This window comes from Microcebus murinus, chromosome 23 (genome assembly GCF_040939455.1).
Source record: "Microcebus murinus isolate Inina chromosome 23, M.murinus_Inina_mat1.0, whole genome shotgun sequence".
NCBI lineage: Eukaryota > Metazoa > Chordata > Mammalia > Primates > Cheirogaleidae > Microcebus > Microcebus murinus.
In genome coordinates this window covers 12639145-12655867 of record NC_134126.1, presented here as the reverse complement: position 1 = coordinate 12655867, position 16723 = coordinate 12639145, and the positions used below count along the sequence as shown (strand labels likewise).

Here is a 16723-nt window from a genome sequence, read left to right as displayed (position 1 = left end):
TCAACTTTTTGACAGGCTAAACACATCTCAGAGGTACAATGGCCCCAATGAGGAACAGTGAGTTGATGAAGCAGTGGTCTTCGATTAGATAGAGGGTGTAAACTTCCCAGGCCCTCAGAAAATCAGTGATCCCTTGTTAGACTCCAGATAGTTACAGTGCTATTGTGCTGGGCATATCCTTAGAGTATGGTTAAGTCTGGACATTGTATTTTAAGAGGGATTCTGTATACCTGAATACAATCAGAATAGGGCAAAGGCAGTGGCAAGAGGTCCAGAAACAATGTCATAAAAGAAATATTTGATGGTGGGGGGGAATGGATGTTAAACTCTAAAAAATGTAACTTGGCTGGGTGTGGTGGCTCACGTCTGTAATCCCAGCACTTTGGGAGGCTGAGGCAGGAGACTTGCTTGAAGCCAGGAGTTTGAGACAAGAATGGGCAACACAGCGAGACCCTGTCTCTACAAAAAGTAGAAAAATTAACCCAGGTGTAGCGGTGCATGCCTGTGGTCCCAGCTACTTGGGAGAATAAGGTGCAAGGATTGCTTGAGCCCAGGAGTTCAAGGGTGCAATGAGCTATAATTGTGCCACCGTACTCCAGCCTGGGAGATGGAGGGAGGGAGGGAAGGAAGGAAGGTTAGAAAGGGAAGGAAGGAAGGAAAATGGAACTCCCTAAACACAGTAAATCGTGTCTTCCTCTGTAATTCCTCAACCTGTTGCCTCTTTTCCACTATGGAACGTAACACATGGTTGTGATTATTTCTTTACAGACCTATCTTATTCATTAATAAGTCATAGGAGGGAGGGACTAGTTCTATTTTATCTTTCCATCCTCACACCTAAGTGCAGTGCCTGGCACATAGTAGGTGCTTAAGTATTGTCCTTTGAATAAATTGCCAGTGTAACACAGTCGTCAAGAGTCAATCTGCCTTGATCTGAATTCTAACTTAACCTTACTAACCTTAGGTGACCTTGGGCAAGTTCCCTAACTTCTCTTTGCCTTGGTTTCTTCGTCTTTAAAATGAAGATCATAATAGAATTACACTTCTGAGGGTTGCTGCAAGGATCAAATGAGTTAAAGCATATAAAATGCTTAGAAGGGTGTCTGGAGTACAGAAAACAGTCAATAAATGTCACAAATACAACGTGTATCTGCTTTCATTTCTTGCTGTTACCTGTATGCCTGCTTCCAGAAACCTATCCATTTCTCATCAGCAGCGGTAAGGGACAGAGGTTCCAAGACTAATTAATTATTACCCAAATACTCTGAGTAAAGGACTAAGGGACAACCCTCTGAGTACATAATGAGTGCTGTGTCTCTCATGTCTGTGGTCCTTCTGCCTGCAACTTCTTTCTTCTTCTAATTCTTGCTCATCCTTCAGGACACAGGATTCTCCAGGAACCTTTCAGTGACTATCATGTCCCAACATGTGTTTCATGCCCCCTTTAATGTGTTTCATAGCACTTATACTATGTTTTAAAAGTCTGTTTATCTGTCCTGTCTTCAGTGATTCAATGACAGAAAGGACATGTCTTCACATCTTTAATCCTCAAAAACTAGGAATAACCCTGGCACATAAAAAGCCTTAGTAAATATTTGTGGAATGAACATCGCTAACCAAATGAATAAACAAGCTTTAGCATTCATTTAGAGATGTGACAACCAGATAAGCAGTCTTGGAATAACTGGAATGTTTGTGAATATCACATTGACGAAAGAGTGCTTTTTATAGTTTTGAGTACTTCATGCCATCCACATCCATCCAGTATCCAATGAAACAGAAACTAACACTTGTCTTCCCCACCCCTTCAAATCAGCCACAGAATAAGAGTACACACAGCTTTTGAGGAAATCTTGATTAGGCACAACTCTTAATCCAGATCACTCCATCATCACCTTGATAATCTTACATAATATAAAAAAAATTAACAAAGGGGGGAAAAACATTTCAAATACTCCTAATACCAAGGTTCTGATACTTAACAATCATTCATTCATTCATCTATTTAAAAGTCATTTGAACACCCACAATACGCCAGGCACTAAGATAAAAATACAAACTTTTCAAACAATTTAAAACTGTATTCAAGAGAGTTTTAAAAAATAAAAGCAATGAACTAAGGTTTGTGTCCTCAAATACCCTTTGCAAAAGAATTAAACTTATCTGAATTCTAACTAGCAGTTGTATTTTGTGTTGTGTCAGAATTACCCTGAGGAAAGGGAAGGTTAGCAATTGTTTTACCTGTCCTCATGACTTCCAGTACGAACATCCTTCATGGCAGCAAATCCGCAAGGCACTCTAGCATATTTATTTAAATTTTCAATAAGCGTTTTCCCTACTTCAAGGTAGTAAGGATCTCCTGTAGCCTAATAAAAAGGAGAATAAATGTATACACATACATGGCTTATATATTACCACATACTCATTCACTTTATCAAATATTTATTGAGTACCTACTACGTGCCAGGCACTATATCAGGCACTGGAGCACACGTTACTTAGAACTGAGCTCTGAAAATAAGCCACGGACCTGCTTTACAGAATTTCTTAAACTTACAATTGAAAAGTTGTACAACCATGTTATCTTTGCCTTTAGATTAAATTTTTAATGTCCAGAGGTTACCTGATTGAAGAGAGGCAAGAGAAATGCTTTAGAAAGCATCTCTAGAACATAAAATTTCTCTTTAAGAAAATGCTTATATATTTTTAAAAGGCATAAACTTACATGTCAATCCTTGCATCTTTCAATAACTCTATAAACTAGATGAATAAGAAGTATGATATATCCAACCATTATAATATTAAAAGAAGACTTTGAAACCCCTTTTTAGCCCCCATTCACAGAGAATGGGGGCTAAAAAGCAAAAAGAGGTAAATTATCTTACTTTATATAGGAAGTAGGTACTTTCTGCAAATTCTGGCCTTAAAGGATGTTGAGCCCAATGTACCCTGAAATCTGTAGTAAATGCCTGAATAAAACAACATACAAATATGCATTAAAAATATGGTTAAATAAACAAATAGTTCTAAAATACATAGTAGTACATATTAACTCATAAATAGGTTATAAAGCAATAGAATAGAATTAGAGTATCAATCATGACATATTTTCATCAATAGAACATCAATTTTCATTGCTTAAAATCACAATTCATTTTACAAAGGCTGCTATTTTTACCAATTGAATGGACTGCTTTTTATTTTCTTTTTTTTTTTGAGACAGAGTCTCACTCTGTTGCCCAGGCTAGAGTGCCGTGGCATCAGCCTAGCTCACAGCAACCTCAAACTCCTGGGCTCAAGCAATCCTTCTGCCTCAGCCTCCCGAGTAGCTGGGACTACAGGCATGCACCACCATGCCAGGCTAATTTTTTTTTTCTATATATATTTTTAGCTGCCCAATTAATTTATTTCTATTTTTAGTAGAGATGGAGGTCTCCCTCTTGCTCAGGCTGGTTTCGAACTCTTGACCTTGAGTGATCTGCCCGCCTTGGCCTCCCAAAGTGCTAGGATTACAGGCATGAGCCAACGCGCCCAGCCTGTACTGCCTTAAATAAATATTTTGGCTATTTGCAAACTCAGTAATAAACTAATGAAACTCAGTAATGCCACGAATGGGTCCTGATTATCTATATAATTATGTTTTCTTTTTCTTCCTTCTCTCTACTTTTTCCTCTTTTTTTTTTTTTGAGACAGAGTCTCACTCTGTTGCCCCGGCTACAGTGCCATGGTGTCAGCCTAGCTCACAGCAACTTCAGACTCCTGGGCTCAAGCAATCCTTCTGCCTCAGCCTCTCGAGTAGCTGGGACTACAGGCATGCGCCCCCATGCTCGGCTAATTTTTTCTATATATATTAGCTGGCCAATTAATTTCTTTCTATTTATAGCAGAGACGGGGTCTCGCTCTTGCTCAGGTTGGTTTCCAACTCCTGAGCTCAAACGATCCGCCCGGCTCGGCCTCCCAGAGAGCTAGGATTACAGGCATGAGCCACTGCGTGGGGACCTCTTTTTTTTTTTTTCTTTTGAGACAGAGTCTCACCCTGTCGCCCTGAGTAGAGTGCCATGGTGTCAGCCTAGCTCATAGCAACCTCAAACTCCTGGGCTCAAGCAATCCTTCTGCCTCAGCCTCCCAAGTAGCTGGGACTACAGGCATGTGCCACCATGCCCAGCTAATTTTTTCTATACCTATTTTTAGTTGTCCAGCTAATTTCTATTTTTAGTAGAGACGGGTATCTTGCTCTCGCTCAGGCTGGTCTTGAACTCCTGAGCTCAAAAGATCCACCTGCCTCGGCCTCCAAGAGTGCTAGGATTACAGGCATGAGTCACCGCGCATGGCCTACTTTTTCCTCTTAATTATTACTTCCCTAGTTTTCATATTTCTGTTTAAATGTTTTAAATTGACAGATAAAAATTACATTTATTTATGGTATACAACATATTTTGATATGCGTATACACAACAGAATGGCTAAATCAAACTAATTAACATATGCATCATCCCACATACTTTTTTTGTGTGCTGAGAACACTAAAATCTACTTTCTTAGCAATTTTCAAGTATGCATATTTCTATTTGAGCATATGTTTTCAAACAATCTCAAATCCTTTGCAGAATGAGACAGGGCATTGTTTAAAAATAAATAAAATTAGTCCATTTGAAATTTATTCAATAACAGAACCAATTGGTTTTTAAAAGAAGATAAAAATAAAAACAAAAACGTTCATGGGAACCAAATAAGCACTTTATTTGTGATAGATGTATTTAGTTGAAACCTCAGTTTATTCTGTATGGATATGAATTTTCTACAATGCACAGTCCTACTGACCTGAAGGCTAATAAAACTATACTTTCCAAAACAAACACTTTAGGAAGCATTCTAGTTGGTGGAATGCTTAGATATCTCACAGAGGGGAGCCAATAAGCAGGGACAGAACAAGGCCATACACACATTTGGAAATTTTTAATGGTACATTTCTGGAAAGCCAAAAAGTATGCTATTAAAATCTTATCATATCAAGCTAGCAAGAATATTTACTACCTATATAATGTATAAAAACCAGGAAGAGTAATTCTCAATTAGCATGAGGAAAGGTTGGCATTCTCCAAATTTCCAGGGAGCATGTGTGACCAGCAAAAGTATATTTAATGAATCTAGTTTTCATAACACAAGCTTCAGAAAATAAAAAGTGACAAGATCTTTCTAGCTGGTAGGTATATATAAAAGTTAAAATGGGACAATATTACAATGGCATGGGTTAGAAAGGATTGAGAAACAGGAAGTTGGAAATTTTTTTTACATAAAATAAAATGTCAGCATTACCCTAAACTACACTTCTCTTAATACACAAAAAAAGCAAAAACATGTAAGTACTATATAAATAAAAAATAATTAGGGGGGGGCATGGGCAATATATGTAACCTTAACACTTGTACCCCCATAATACGCTAAAATAAAAAAATAAATAAACTATTTAACTAGGAAAAAATAAAAGAACAAACAAGCTTTAAAGATATCATTTTCTACCTTTAAATGAACACGTTATAGTATATACATATATATAAAATTAGAATTCCAAAGATTACTTGCTTACCTCTGGTAGAAAATTGTGTTTTTTAATCACCTGATATAACATCTCATGAGTTTCAATAGCAGGTCTAATATCCCCCTTTAAAACCTAGAAGTCAACAACAACAAAATTATCTAATAAAATATCAGCTGATTTTTATCTATAATCATTATATAAACAGAAAAATGTACATTAATACAATTTTGGAATGTGACTATGTTTTGGTAATTCAATTTTAGAGATCACAAATGCACTTAATTAAAATCATTTTACTTTCCTATTAAAAAAATAGAGTTGTTTATACCTGTAAACCTGGAAAAAAGGCAAGCAAAGCATCCATCCAAGTTCGAGCATTCAGCATTGGTTTGTGGATATGGACATCAAGGAGAAGAGGTGGCTGGCTAATGTACCTCATTATGGCATCGTAGTGCTAAAAGATCACAATATGTGTTCATGAAAGTAGATGAAAAGAGATGTACTAAACACATTAAATAGCACTGTAAAGAAATTAAACCAGAATTTATACATAAATACACTATCAATTAACTATGTAAATATTTAAATTATTTTGGATGGAAATCTTCTAAAATATATATATCTTCTAAAATATATAAATCTAAATATATATACTCCTTTATGTCCTGTAACTCAGATGTAGAATATTGAGGACTCTATCTAATATGGGACCTTCTGAGGAAAGTCAATCTGATACCTTTATGGCCCACTGATGTTCTTAGATCCCCTTGGAATATAGTTACAGGCTTCTATATTACAGAACTAGTTTTTGCCTATGTCTAGGAAGTTTGGTCCTTTCTCAGCTAACATAATATTCTGGTGCTCTAGATAAGTACAGTGGTATGAGCCTATAATCCCAGCTACGCAAGAGGATCATTTGAGCCCAGGAATTCAAGACCAATCTGGACAAACATAGCAAGACCCTATTTCAAAAAAAAAAAAAAAAAAAAAAAAACATTCTAGTGCTCTACTATTTAAACTAACACATCTAATCACTGTTGTCACTTTTATGGTCTGCTCTCTGTTTTTTATTTGAATAAATGTTTTTTATTATTAAAACTTCTACTAGTTTATTTTTTGCTAACTTGCCTATTATTTAATCACCATTATTGAGTACCTGCCATAGATGAAGCCACTATTCTAATCACTTCATATGCATAAACTCATTTAATCCTCCTAATAACCCTATAAATAGTATTAGTACCACCATATCACAAAACCAGCAGTGGTACAACTGGGATTTAAACCAGGACATCTTCCATACTTTTGACCACTATATCATAATGTCTCACATATGTAACAAGGGTGAACTAAAGGGTGAGCAAAGAAACGATAAATTAATTTTAAAAGAATACAGTGATATAACTGATGAGTGTGCTATATTAATTTCAGTTTGCTTCAATTACAAAGGTGATCCAACTGGGTTCAATAATCCTCCCTCTCTCCCCCAAAAATATGCCTATGGTTTTGATCCAGTCTTAAGACTTGCAGACCTGCATTTGAATGAATATTCACTTGTTTCTCCAAGTCTTCAAAGCACTGTATTCATGGTGTGATCAAAGACTAATCCAAACTTTTAAGATCTCAAAAAAAATTAGAATCTAAAAGAGAAAGCTAACTAGTAACTTATTCCAATAATTCTCTTCCTTATACAACATCAAATCCATTTATCACTCATTGGTATACTTGGAAATTTTCTGATAAAAGATGAAAATAAAACTACTTTGTTAACTAATTGTTTGGCATGTATGCAGCTTTTACCCTGTCCTTGTTCAAGATCATCAGGGAATACTGACACGAAACCACTACACATTTAAAAACAAATTATTTTTAGAATGTCACACAGGTAACTGAGTTTCTATCAAAATAAGGACTCAAATGAAATTGGCTATAAAATGCAAAATTGGATCAACTTACTGTATTAAATCTTTCCAGAAAACTGTAATCTCCAAGCAAGACATAGGCTTTCAATAGATATTCATAATATGAATCGATCCCTGCTCCAACTCCACTATCTGTGGAAAAACATACAAATGTGATTTTTCAATAAACAAGCATTAAAAATTTTTATAGGCCGGGCGCGGTGGCTCACGCCTGTAATCCTAGCACTCTGGGAGGCCGAGGCGGGCGGATTGCTCAAGGTCAGGAGTTCAAAACCAGCCTGAGCGAGACCCCGTCTCTACCATAAAAATAGAAAGAAATTAATGGGCCAACTAATATATATAATATAAAAATCAGCCGGGCATGGTGGCTCGTGCCTGTAGTCCCAGCTACTCGGGAGGCTGAGGCAGGAGGATTGCTTGAGCCCAGGAGTTTGAGGTTGCTGTGAGCTAGGCTGACGCCACGGCACTCACTCTAGCCTAGGCAAGAAAGCGAGACTCTGTCTCAAAAAAAAAAAAAAAAAAAATTTTTATAACGTACAAGTGAGGGTATAGTACAATGAAAAATTAGTCTAAATACGAAACTATTTAAAGTAAAAATTATACATTTATAGAAATATTAACCCTACTGTATGAATAATGGATTCCTTGTTAATATTTTCTGATTAAAATAAATCTTTGCAAAATTGGTTACAGAGCACTTATTTAAAAGCAAGAGATACTATCCAGTTTTCAGATTTTTTTAAAAGTATGGCTGGGCGCGGTGGCTCACGCCTGTAATCCTAGCACTCTGGGAGGCCGAGGCGGAAGGATTGCTCAAGGTCAGGAGTTCAAAACCAGCCTGAGCGAGACCCTGTCTCTACCATAAAAAAAAAAAAATAGAAAGAAATTAATTGGCCAACTAATATATATATATATATAAATCAGCCGGGCATGGTGGCTCGTGCCTGTAGTCCCAGCTACTCGGGAGGCTGAGGCAGGAGGATCGCTTGAGCCCAGGAGTTTGAGGTTGCTGTGAGCTAGGCTGACACCACCGCACTCACTCCAGCCTAGGCAAGAAAGCGAGACTCTGTCTCAAAAAAAAAAAAAAAAAAAGTAAATGCTCTAAGTGAGGAACTTCAATGAACAAGCACTAGAGGGTGCCATTATGCAATTTCTTGATTGAACCCTTAATCAGTAAGGTACTAATTTTTAGAGTCATAAAAGATACAAAAACAAGACTACTATTATTTGGAGGTGCCAGTTCTAACTGCTGAAACTAACATACTTGCTGGCTTCTTCCTCCAAGATCATCACAGAACTAAAGAAAGAAAATAACAAGGAAAAAAAAAACCTGTAAGAAATCTCTGTGGAAGAGGGAGGGAGGGAAAGGGGATAGCTTTGACCTGGAGCAGAAGGCAGCCAGGCATGGCTATGAAAGGATAAATGAGGAAACTGCTAGAGCTTTGCTCCTGCTTCTCTCCTGCCACCACCTTAAGACATAAAGTCTCCTCCTACACTGCAGACCTCTGCCCCAAGTATCCTCAGGAGAAAAATCTGGGCAGCACAGAAACCTGTGTAAGGAACTGAACAAATATGAGGTGGGGACAAACTTTAAAACTACTTTGTTAACTAATTGTTTGGCATGTATGCAGCTTTTACCCTGTCCTTGTTCAAGATCAAGATTTTTTTCTCCTCCTAATTCCTAGACTTGGTGAATTATAAATCTAAATTATAATTACAATCTTAGAAATCCCTACACCAAGGGCATCAGAATTTCTAGGAGTCCAGGCATCAGTATTTTCAATTTTTTTTTTTTTTTTGAGACAGAGTCTCACTTTGTTGCCCAGGCTAGAGTGAGTGCCGTGGCATCAGCCTCGCTCACAGCAACCTCAAACTCCTGGGCTCAGCAATCCTACTGCCTCAGCCTCCCAAGTAGCTGGGACTACAGGCATGTGCCACCATGCCCGGCTAATTTTTTGTATATATATTTTTAGTTGGTCAATTAATTTCTTTCTATTTTTGGTAGAGACGGGGTCTTGCTCAGGCTGGTTTCGAACTCCCGACCTTGAGCAATCCGCCCGCCTCAGCCTCCCAGAGTGCTAGAATTACAGGTGTGAGCCACCGCGCCCGGCTTAAATTTTTTTTTTAATTCAACACTGAAATCATCAGGGCTGATAGAGATTAGAATGGACCGTCTCACAAAGTAGGAGACAAGGAAACAAGAACTCACAGAACAAAAAACAAGACACTGAAGAAACAGGACTTTTATTTATTTTATTTTTATTTTGAGACAGAGTCTCACTCCACTGCCTGGACTAGGGTGCCATGGCGTCAGCCTAGCTCACAGCAACCTCAAACTCCTGGGCTCCAGCCATCCTACTGCCTCAGCTTCCCCAGTAGCTGGGATTACAGGCACGCGCCACCATGCCTGGCTCAGTTTTTCTATATATTTTTAGTTGGCCAATTAATTTCTTTCTATTTTTAGCAGAGACGGGTCTCACTCTTGCTCAGGCTGGTTTCAAACTCCTGACCTTGAGCGATCTTCCCACCTCAGCCTCTCAAGGTGCTAGGATTATAGGCGTGAGCCACCATGCCCGGACGACAAGTCGCTTTTAATCCTTTTACTTTCAATCTTTGTAGGTGCTCGTACTATAAGTTTATCTTTTACAAAATTTACAGTTTTGTATAATCCATTTTTTAGTCTTTGTCTTTTAATTGGTGAGTTTAATCCATTTACATCTATTTATATTTTTAATATATTTGGACTTATTCTATCTTAATTGTTATTTTAGTGTGCTCTACCTTTTTTGTTTCTTTTTGGTTGTGTTTTTAATTGATACCTATATCTGTTTCCTAATGACATGAACTTTATTATGTCCTTTCATCCCTTTATGTCCACTTGTCCCAGCCTTCCTTCCTGTTATGTTGATATTATGTTGATATTTAGTTCTTATTGATTATGACTATATTTCCTCTTTTTTCTTTTGGTCTTAGTGATCTCTCTCTTTCTGTCTCTCTGACTCTCTTTCTCTCTCTCTCTTCCCTGCCCCCCATCTATTTAAAGATAACAAATCCTGGGTTTTTTGCTCTTTTTATTTAAATATTTCATCCAACTATTTTCAGTACATTTTTATAGCTTCCGAGGCTGTATGTACCTAACAAGAGTTTTATTGTTCTTTAATATTTGAGAGATAGTTTAGCTATGTGTAATTTTTGGTGTAAGTTACTAGCCTTCAAGTTTTCGAAAATACTCTTTATGTGTTCTTCTTATGTTCTGTTAAAAAGTATGATGTCATTCTGATTTTTATGGCCTTATATGTAATCTACTCTTTCTTTCTGGAAAACCATGGACATTAAACACAATGAAAAACTTTTGAACTGTCACCTAATTTTAGATGTAGGGTTTTTTTTTTTTAATCTTTCCTTGTGATATTCTGTGGACTCTTTCAATATAAAAATGTTTTTAATTGCTAAAAATGGATTTTTTTAGATATTTTATCCTTTTGTTTTTTATCTCTTTTTGCAAAGAGAGATAAATCACTATCACTTCTATTTCTATCCCCCCTATATCTTAGCTCTTCTTTTATGTATTCTTTTTTTTGCCTGCCTTTTTTCCTTCTAAGGGGTTACTACACATTGTCTTCTAATTTGCTAATTTGTTCCTCAACTATATTCTTTCTGTTATACAATCCATCTATTATGTTATTTTGACTGTTATATTTTTAATTCTGTGTATAGCTGCTTGATTTTTAAATTTTTTCTTCTCTTTTTTATTGCTAATACCTTTCTTGTCTCTTTAATATGTATATTAGGCTAATTTTAAATTCTTGATTTGTCCGTTCTAATATTTTTTCTTCTTATGATAAACTTTTATTCCAGAACATTATTTTTCTTTTTAAAAAGTCCTGTTTCGGCCGGGTGTGGTGGCTCATACCTGTAATCCTAACACTCTGGGAAAAAAAAAGACTTATCAGGCAAATACTAAGCAAGATAAAGCTGTTATAGCTCTATTACTATCAGATAAAATATATTTTAAGACAAAGACTACTGTTAAGGGGGTCCCTACATAATGACAAAAGGTTCAACTAAGAAGAGATAGCAGTTTTAAATGAATGTACCCAATAAAATAACCCCATATATACAATAGAATACATAAAGCAAAAACAGAACTATAGGGAGAGATTAATAAGATCATAAGCATTGCTGGAAATCTCATGTACTTTTCTTAACTCTTGATAGGGCAAGCAAACATAAAATCAGCAGGATCTACATACAATTATTAACAACTGAGCAAATTGACATTTACAGAATTCTATATTCAACAATTAGAAAATACATATATTTTTAAGCACATATGGAACATTTACAAAAACTGACCATGTTCTAGGCCAAAAAGAACACTCCAATACATTTCAAAGGATAGATATCACACAGATCATAAATATCTCATATATCATATGAGCATATGAGATATCATATATCAGCACTCCCTAACCTTTTTGGCACCAGGAACCAGTTTTGTGGAAGACAATTTTTCCATGGACCAGAGCGGGGGGATGGTTTGGGGATGATTCAAGAAATCACATTTATTGTGCAGTCAAACCTCTCTGCTAATGATAATCTGTATTTGCAGCCGCTCCCCAGCACTAGCACCACCACCTCAGCTCCGCCTCAGATCATCAGGCATTAGATTCTCATAAGGAGCGTGCAACCTAGATTCCTCGAAGTTTACAGTAGGGCTCGCGCTCCTGTGAAAATCTAATGATGCTGCTGATCTGACAGGAGGTGGAGCTTCCGCAGCAATGCCAGCGATGAGGAGCGGCTGTAACTACAGATGAAGCTTTGCTAGCTTGCCTCCTCCTTTGCGGTCTGGTTCCTAACAAGGCACAGACCAGCACCAGTCCACAGCCTGGGGGTTGGGGACTGCAGATATAGACCATTGAATTATAAATGTTATAATAAGAATTTTATATATCCCCACATATTTGTAAAGTGCTGCCAAAAACTCAAAGAAAGGAGAAATCTGTGAGAACCACTTTTACCTCACATTATACACATAAATCAACTCCAGATGGTGCATGAAATTCAGTATCAATAATAAAACTTTGAAACTCTTAATATCAAAGTGAATACATTTTAGACCTCTGATTAAGAAGATATTCTTAAATAAGCCAAAAAAATTATTATTCACAGATGACTGATAAATTTAACTACATTAAAAATTAAAGGCCAGGCGCAGTGGCTCACACCTGTAATCCTAGCACTCTGGGAGGCCAAGACGGGTGAATCACTCAAGGTCAGGAGTTCGAAACCAGCCTGAGCAAGAGCGAGACCCTGTCTCTACTAAAAATAGAAAGAAATTAATTGGCCAACTACAAATATATATAGAAAAAGTTAGCTGGGCATGGTGGCATATGACTGTGGTCCCAGCTACTTGGGAGGCTGAGGCAGAAGGATTGCTTGAGCCCAAGAGTTTGAGGTTGCTGTGAGCTAGGCTGACACCACTCTAGCTCGGGCAACAAAGTGAGACTCTGTCTCAAAAAAATAAAAAATAAATAAAAGTTAAAGAGAACTTAAAGTGAAAGGACAAATAAAACTGGAAGAAGATATATCCAATACACATAACTGACAAAGAATTAGCATCAAGAATATATAAAGAATTTTTATAAGTAATTTTTTTAAGTAAATGCACAAGTAACCCAATAAAAAATAGGTAAAAAAAAAAAGAAAATCCAATTAAAAAAAAAAAAGGAAACACATATGGCCAATAAATATTAAAGACATGCAGCCATGCGCGGTGGCTCACGCCTGTAATCCTAGCACTCTGGGAGGCCAAGGCGGGCGGATCGCTCAAGGTTAGGAGTTTGAAACCATCCTGAGCAAGAGCGAGATCCTGTCTCTACTAAAAATAGAACAAAATGAATTGGCCAATTAAAAATATATAGAAAAAATTAGCCAGGCATGGTGACGCATGCTTGTAGTCCCAACTACTCGGGAGGCTGAGGCAGGAGGATTGCTTGAGCTCAGGAGTTTGAGGTTGCTGTGAAATAGGCTGACGCCACGGCACTCTAGCCCAGGCAACAGAGTGAGACTCTGTCCTCCCAAAAAAAAGACATCCAAAACATCATTACTGATCAAGGAAATGTAAATCAAACCAAAATAGGATATCACTTGTATACCCATGTGATTAGCAAAAGTTTTGAAAATAGGATAATACCAAGTGTTGCAAAGGATGCCAATCCACAGGATCTCTTACACATTGCTGCTCAAAGTACATAATGGTAAAACAACTTTGGAAAACAATTTGACATTATCTCCTGAAGCTGAACATCAACTTACCCTATAATCTAAAAATTCCACTCCTAGGTATAGCCAAGATGAAAGTCTTACACATGTATGACAGTAGCAACTACAAAAATAATCATGGAACTACCGTTCACAATAACAAAACGCTGCAAACAACTTAAATGCCCATAAACTGTGATTTACTCATCTAATAAAATATCATACAGCAGTTAAAAAAGAATTACAACTTCATACAACAATATATATGAGTTTTAGCAATATAGTAAGTCCTCACTTAATGTGATAATTAGATTCTTGGAAACAGTGATTTTAAGTGAAACAACATATAATGAAACCAATTTTTTTCCCATTAACGTTATAACGAAACAACATTATTCAAGGTCCTGCTGTGCACTGCTCCACTTGAAGACGCAGTTTCCAAGAACCTATCACAACATTAAGTGAGGACTTGCTGTATAATATTAAGTTTTTTTTAAAAAGTCTCCAAAGGGTACATATGACATAATATCCTTTTATAAAGTTTAAAACAAAACAAAAAATATACTTTCTCAGGAATACATATAGATGCAATAAAACTTTATTAAAAGGAAAGCAAGGGAATGATCAGCAGAAGAATGATGGTTACTTCAGCTGGGAGGAGACAAAGGCACAGTATTCCAAGGACCATATACAGAAGCAGTATGTTGTTGTTGTAATGGATGGTCCATTTGTGGGTGTATATTACATACATTATTAAAAATAACTAAATAAAATGGGTCATGCCTGGACTAATGATGAGTATCCTGTCATAATACAAGAATCACAATTAATTCAAAATTAATTATGATTAATTTGCACCCGAGGTCTGAAGTAGGTTTAAAAAAAAAGAAAAAGAAAAATCACAGAATTCTGAAGCCAGGATTCAGATCTGTTTCAGAAACCCTTCAGACAAAATTTAGAAAAATTTTATATAATACTGCATGGAGGCAATAATTTTATTTTAATATGCTCAAACTAATTATTTTATAATTTTTATTTATTTAAACATAGGCAGTTATACTTTATATATAAATAAGATAAACCTTTTGGAAAATAGAGAAATGTATAACAGACTCTCAGTGAAGATTCTAATATATTTCCATTTTTCTATGCTTGTTTATGGGACTGTTTTATAAAGATAAAATCATATTCTTTTTTTTCTTTTTTCATATTCTTTATATAATTCTGTATCCTATTTTTCATATAACATTGTTACATGTTCCTTCTATGCTCCTGATTCATTTTAATAACTTAATATTACAACATTTGTGTAAAATAATTTTCTTAGCTATTATTTTATTGATGGTGACTTAGACTGTTTCCCAGTTTTCCACTATTATAAATAACTATGTGAACATCTTTGGGAACAAATAATTTTCTGTATTTTGTCTTATTTTCTCGGGCTAGATTGCCAGATGTAAAATTATTAATCAGACTAATATCGCATTAGTGAGTACTTACTTCATAGTAAGTGTAGTATATGCCAGACACTGTTCTAAGTACTTTACATTGGTTAATTCATTTAATCCTCATACAGAACTCTATGAAGTAAGTACTATTAATATCCCCATTTTACAGATATGGATAGAGAGGCACAGAGAAGTTAAATAATCTGCCCAAGATCAAATAGCTTGAATTCCAACAATATGATTCCAGAGTCTATGCTCTTAGTTACTAGGCTATACTCTCTATTTCTGGAGATATGGAAAAAAACATAAGGATTGATGATATTATTAAATGCAGATTCCCACTAAACTACACATTGATGTGTGATGTTCTTGGTACTCTGATCTGCTAGTCCTCAAAGAAATCAATCCTAGTGTTTCATCTATACCCTATACCTATAATGCTATATCTATTAAAAAATAGAACACTAAATCATCTAGAATCAGTATGGTGTATTTGGTACCGCTCCCAAAAAATATGGCTAAATTAATTAAAATTCCAGCAATCTTGTGAGAAATTATGCTTTATACTATCCCAAAGATTATTTTAACAAATGAAAATCCTTTCTTTTCAAACCATTTTGAGGATATAAAGACTTGATTTAAAAAGCTAAACTTACCTTTTCGTACCCAGTCTCCAGTATGAATATTTATAGTCACACCCACTAAATTACTACTTCGTTGTCTTTTTTCCCAGAGAAAATCAAGAGCTTTTCTTGCGTATTCCTATAATAAAAAAAAGAAATGCATATTTGAAAAACTGCATGTCTTTGACAAGTAAAAACAGACAAAAATCAAAGGCCCATAGGATATTTTAAGAACTAAGTAAAATTAAGATAATCATTTATAGTATGAAGTTCCTTAAAAAGTCAAATCTTGGCTCTTTTTCAGCCAATTAGTATATAGTTAAGAATGACTCTGAAAATGCTATCTAGTGGAAGTCTCACTTTGAGACCATTCATTTCATCTACTCTTGCAGTACATATATGTATTATTAAATTATATCAACTACTGACATAATTAGATATATTTATTAAAATAATTTCCATCACTTAAATGCAAAGTGAAAACTTCCTTAGATACTCTTATTTAATAAATTGGAAGAGAATTTCAAAGTTGGTATGCTATCTTTCAAACAGTCATCTCAGATTTTCCTTTTTAAATGGTATTCAAGTTTGCAAGTTAGTGAAAAGTTAGTGAATCAATTAAGCTACTGAATATCTATTTGATAATACCAAACTTATAACCTTATGACACCATTTTTTTCTTTTTCTCCTTTATTTTTATCAACTGGATACTGAATGAAAATGAGTTCTTAATCAAATTATTGGCTTTGGACTAAAAGATGCTACAAAATATAAAAGCAAAGGGCATGTAAAGCTGAGTTCCTAAATTAATTTCACAGCGTGAATCTATTTAGCACTGCAGGAATACTTCTGTGAAAAAAAAATCTTTAAATCAATTTGTCACTTTGTAGATTTAACAATAGAATATAAAATAGTTTTAATTCTTGA

The 16723-nt window shown here is 35.6% G+C and overlaps 1 protein-coding gene across 7 annotated transcripts in view; it reads right to left on the bottom strand.

Moving 5' to 3' along the window:
- Positions 1-16723, bottom strand: part of EDEM3 (ER degradation enhancing alpha-mannosidase like protein 3) — a 68919-nt gene that overhangs the window by 22258 nt on the left and 29938 nt on the right. For all 7 annotated transcript variants that reach the window (XM_020284349.2, XM_020284350.2, XM_020284351.2 and 4 more), the window contains exons 8-13: positions 15830-15935; positions 7496-7593; positions 5868-5993; positions 5588-5671; positions 2886-2969; positions 2242-2366 (exon numbers count right to left, since the gene is read on the bottom strand). In XM_020284349.2, the coding sequence (XP_020139938.1) occupies positions 2242-2366; positions 2886-2969; positions 5588-5671; positions 5868-5993; positions 7496-7593; positions 15830-15935 (623 nt within the window). The remainder of the gene's footprint in view (positions 1-2241; positions 2367-2885; positions 2970-5587; positions 5672-5867; positions 5994-7495; positions 7594-15829; positions 15936-16723) is intronic.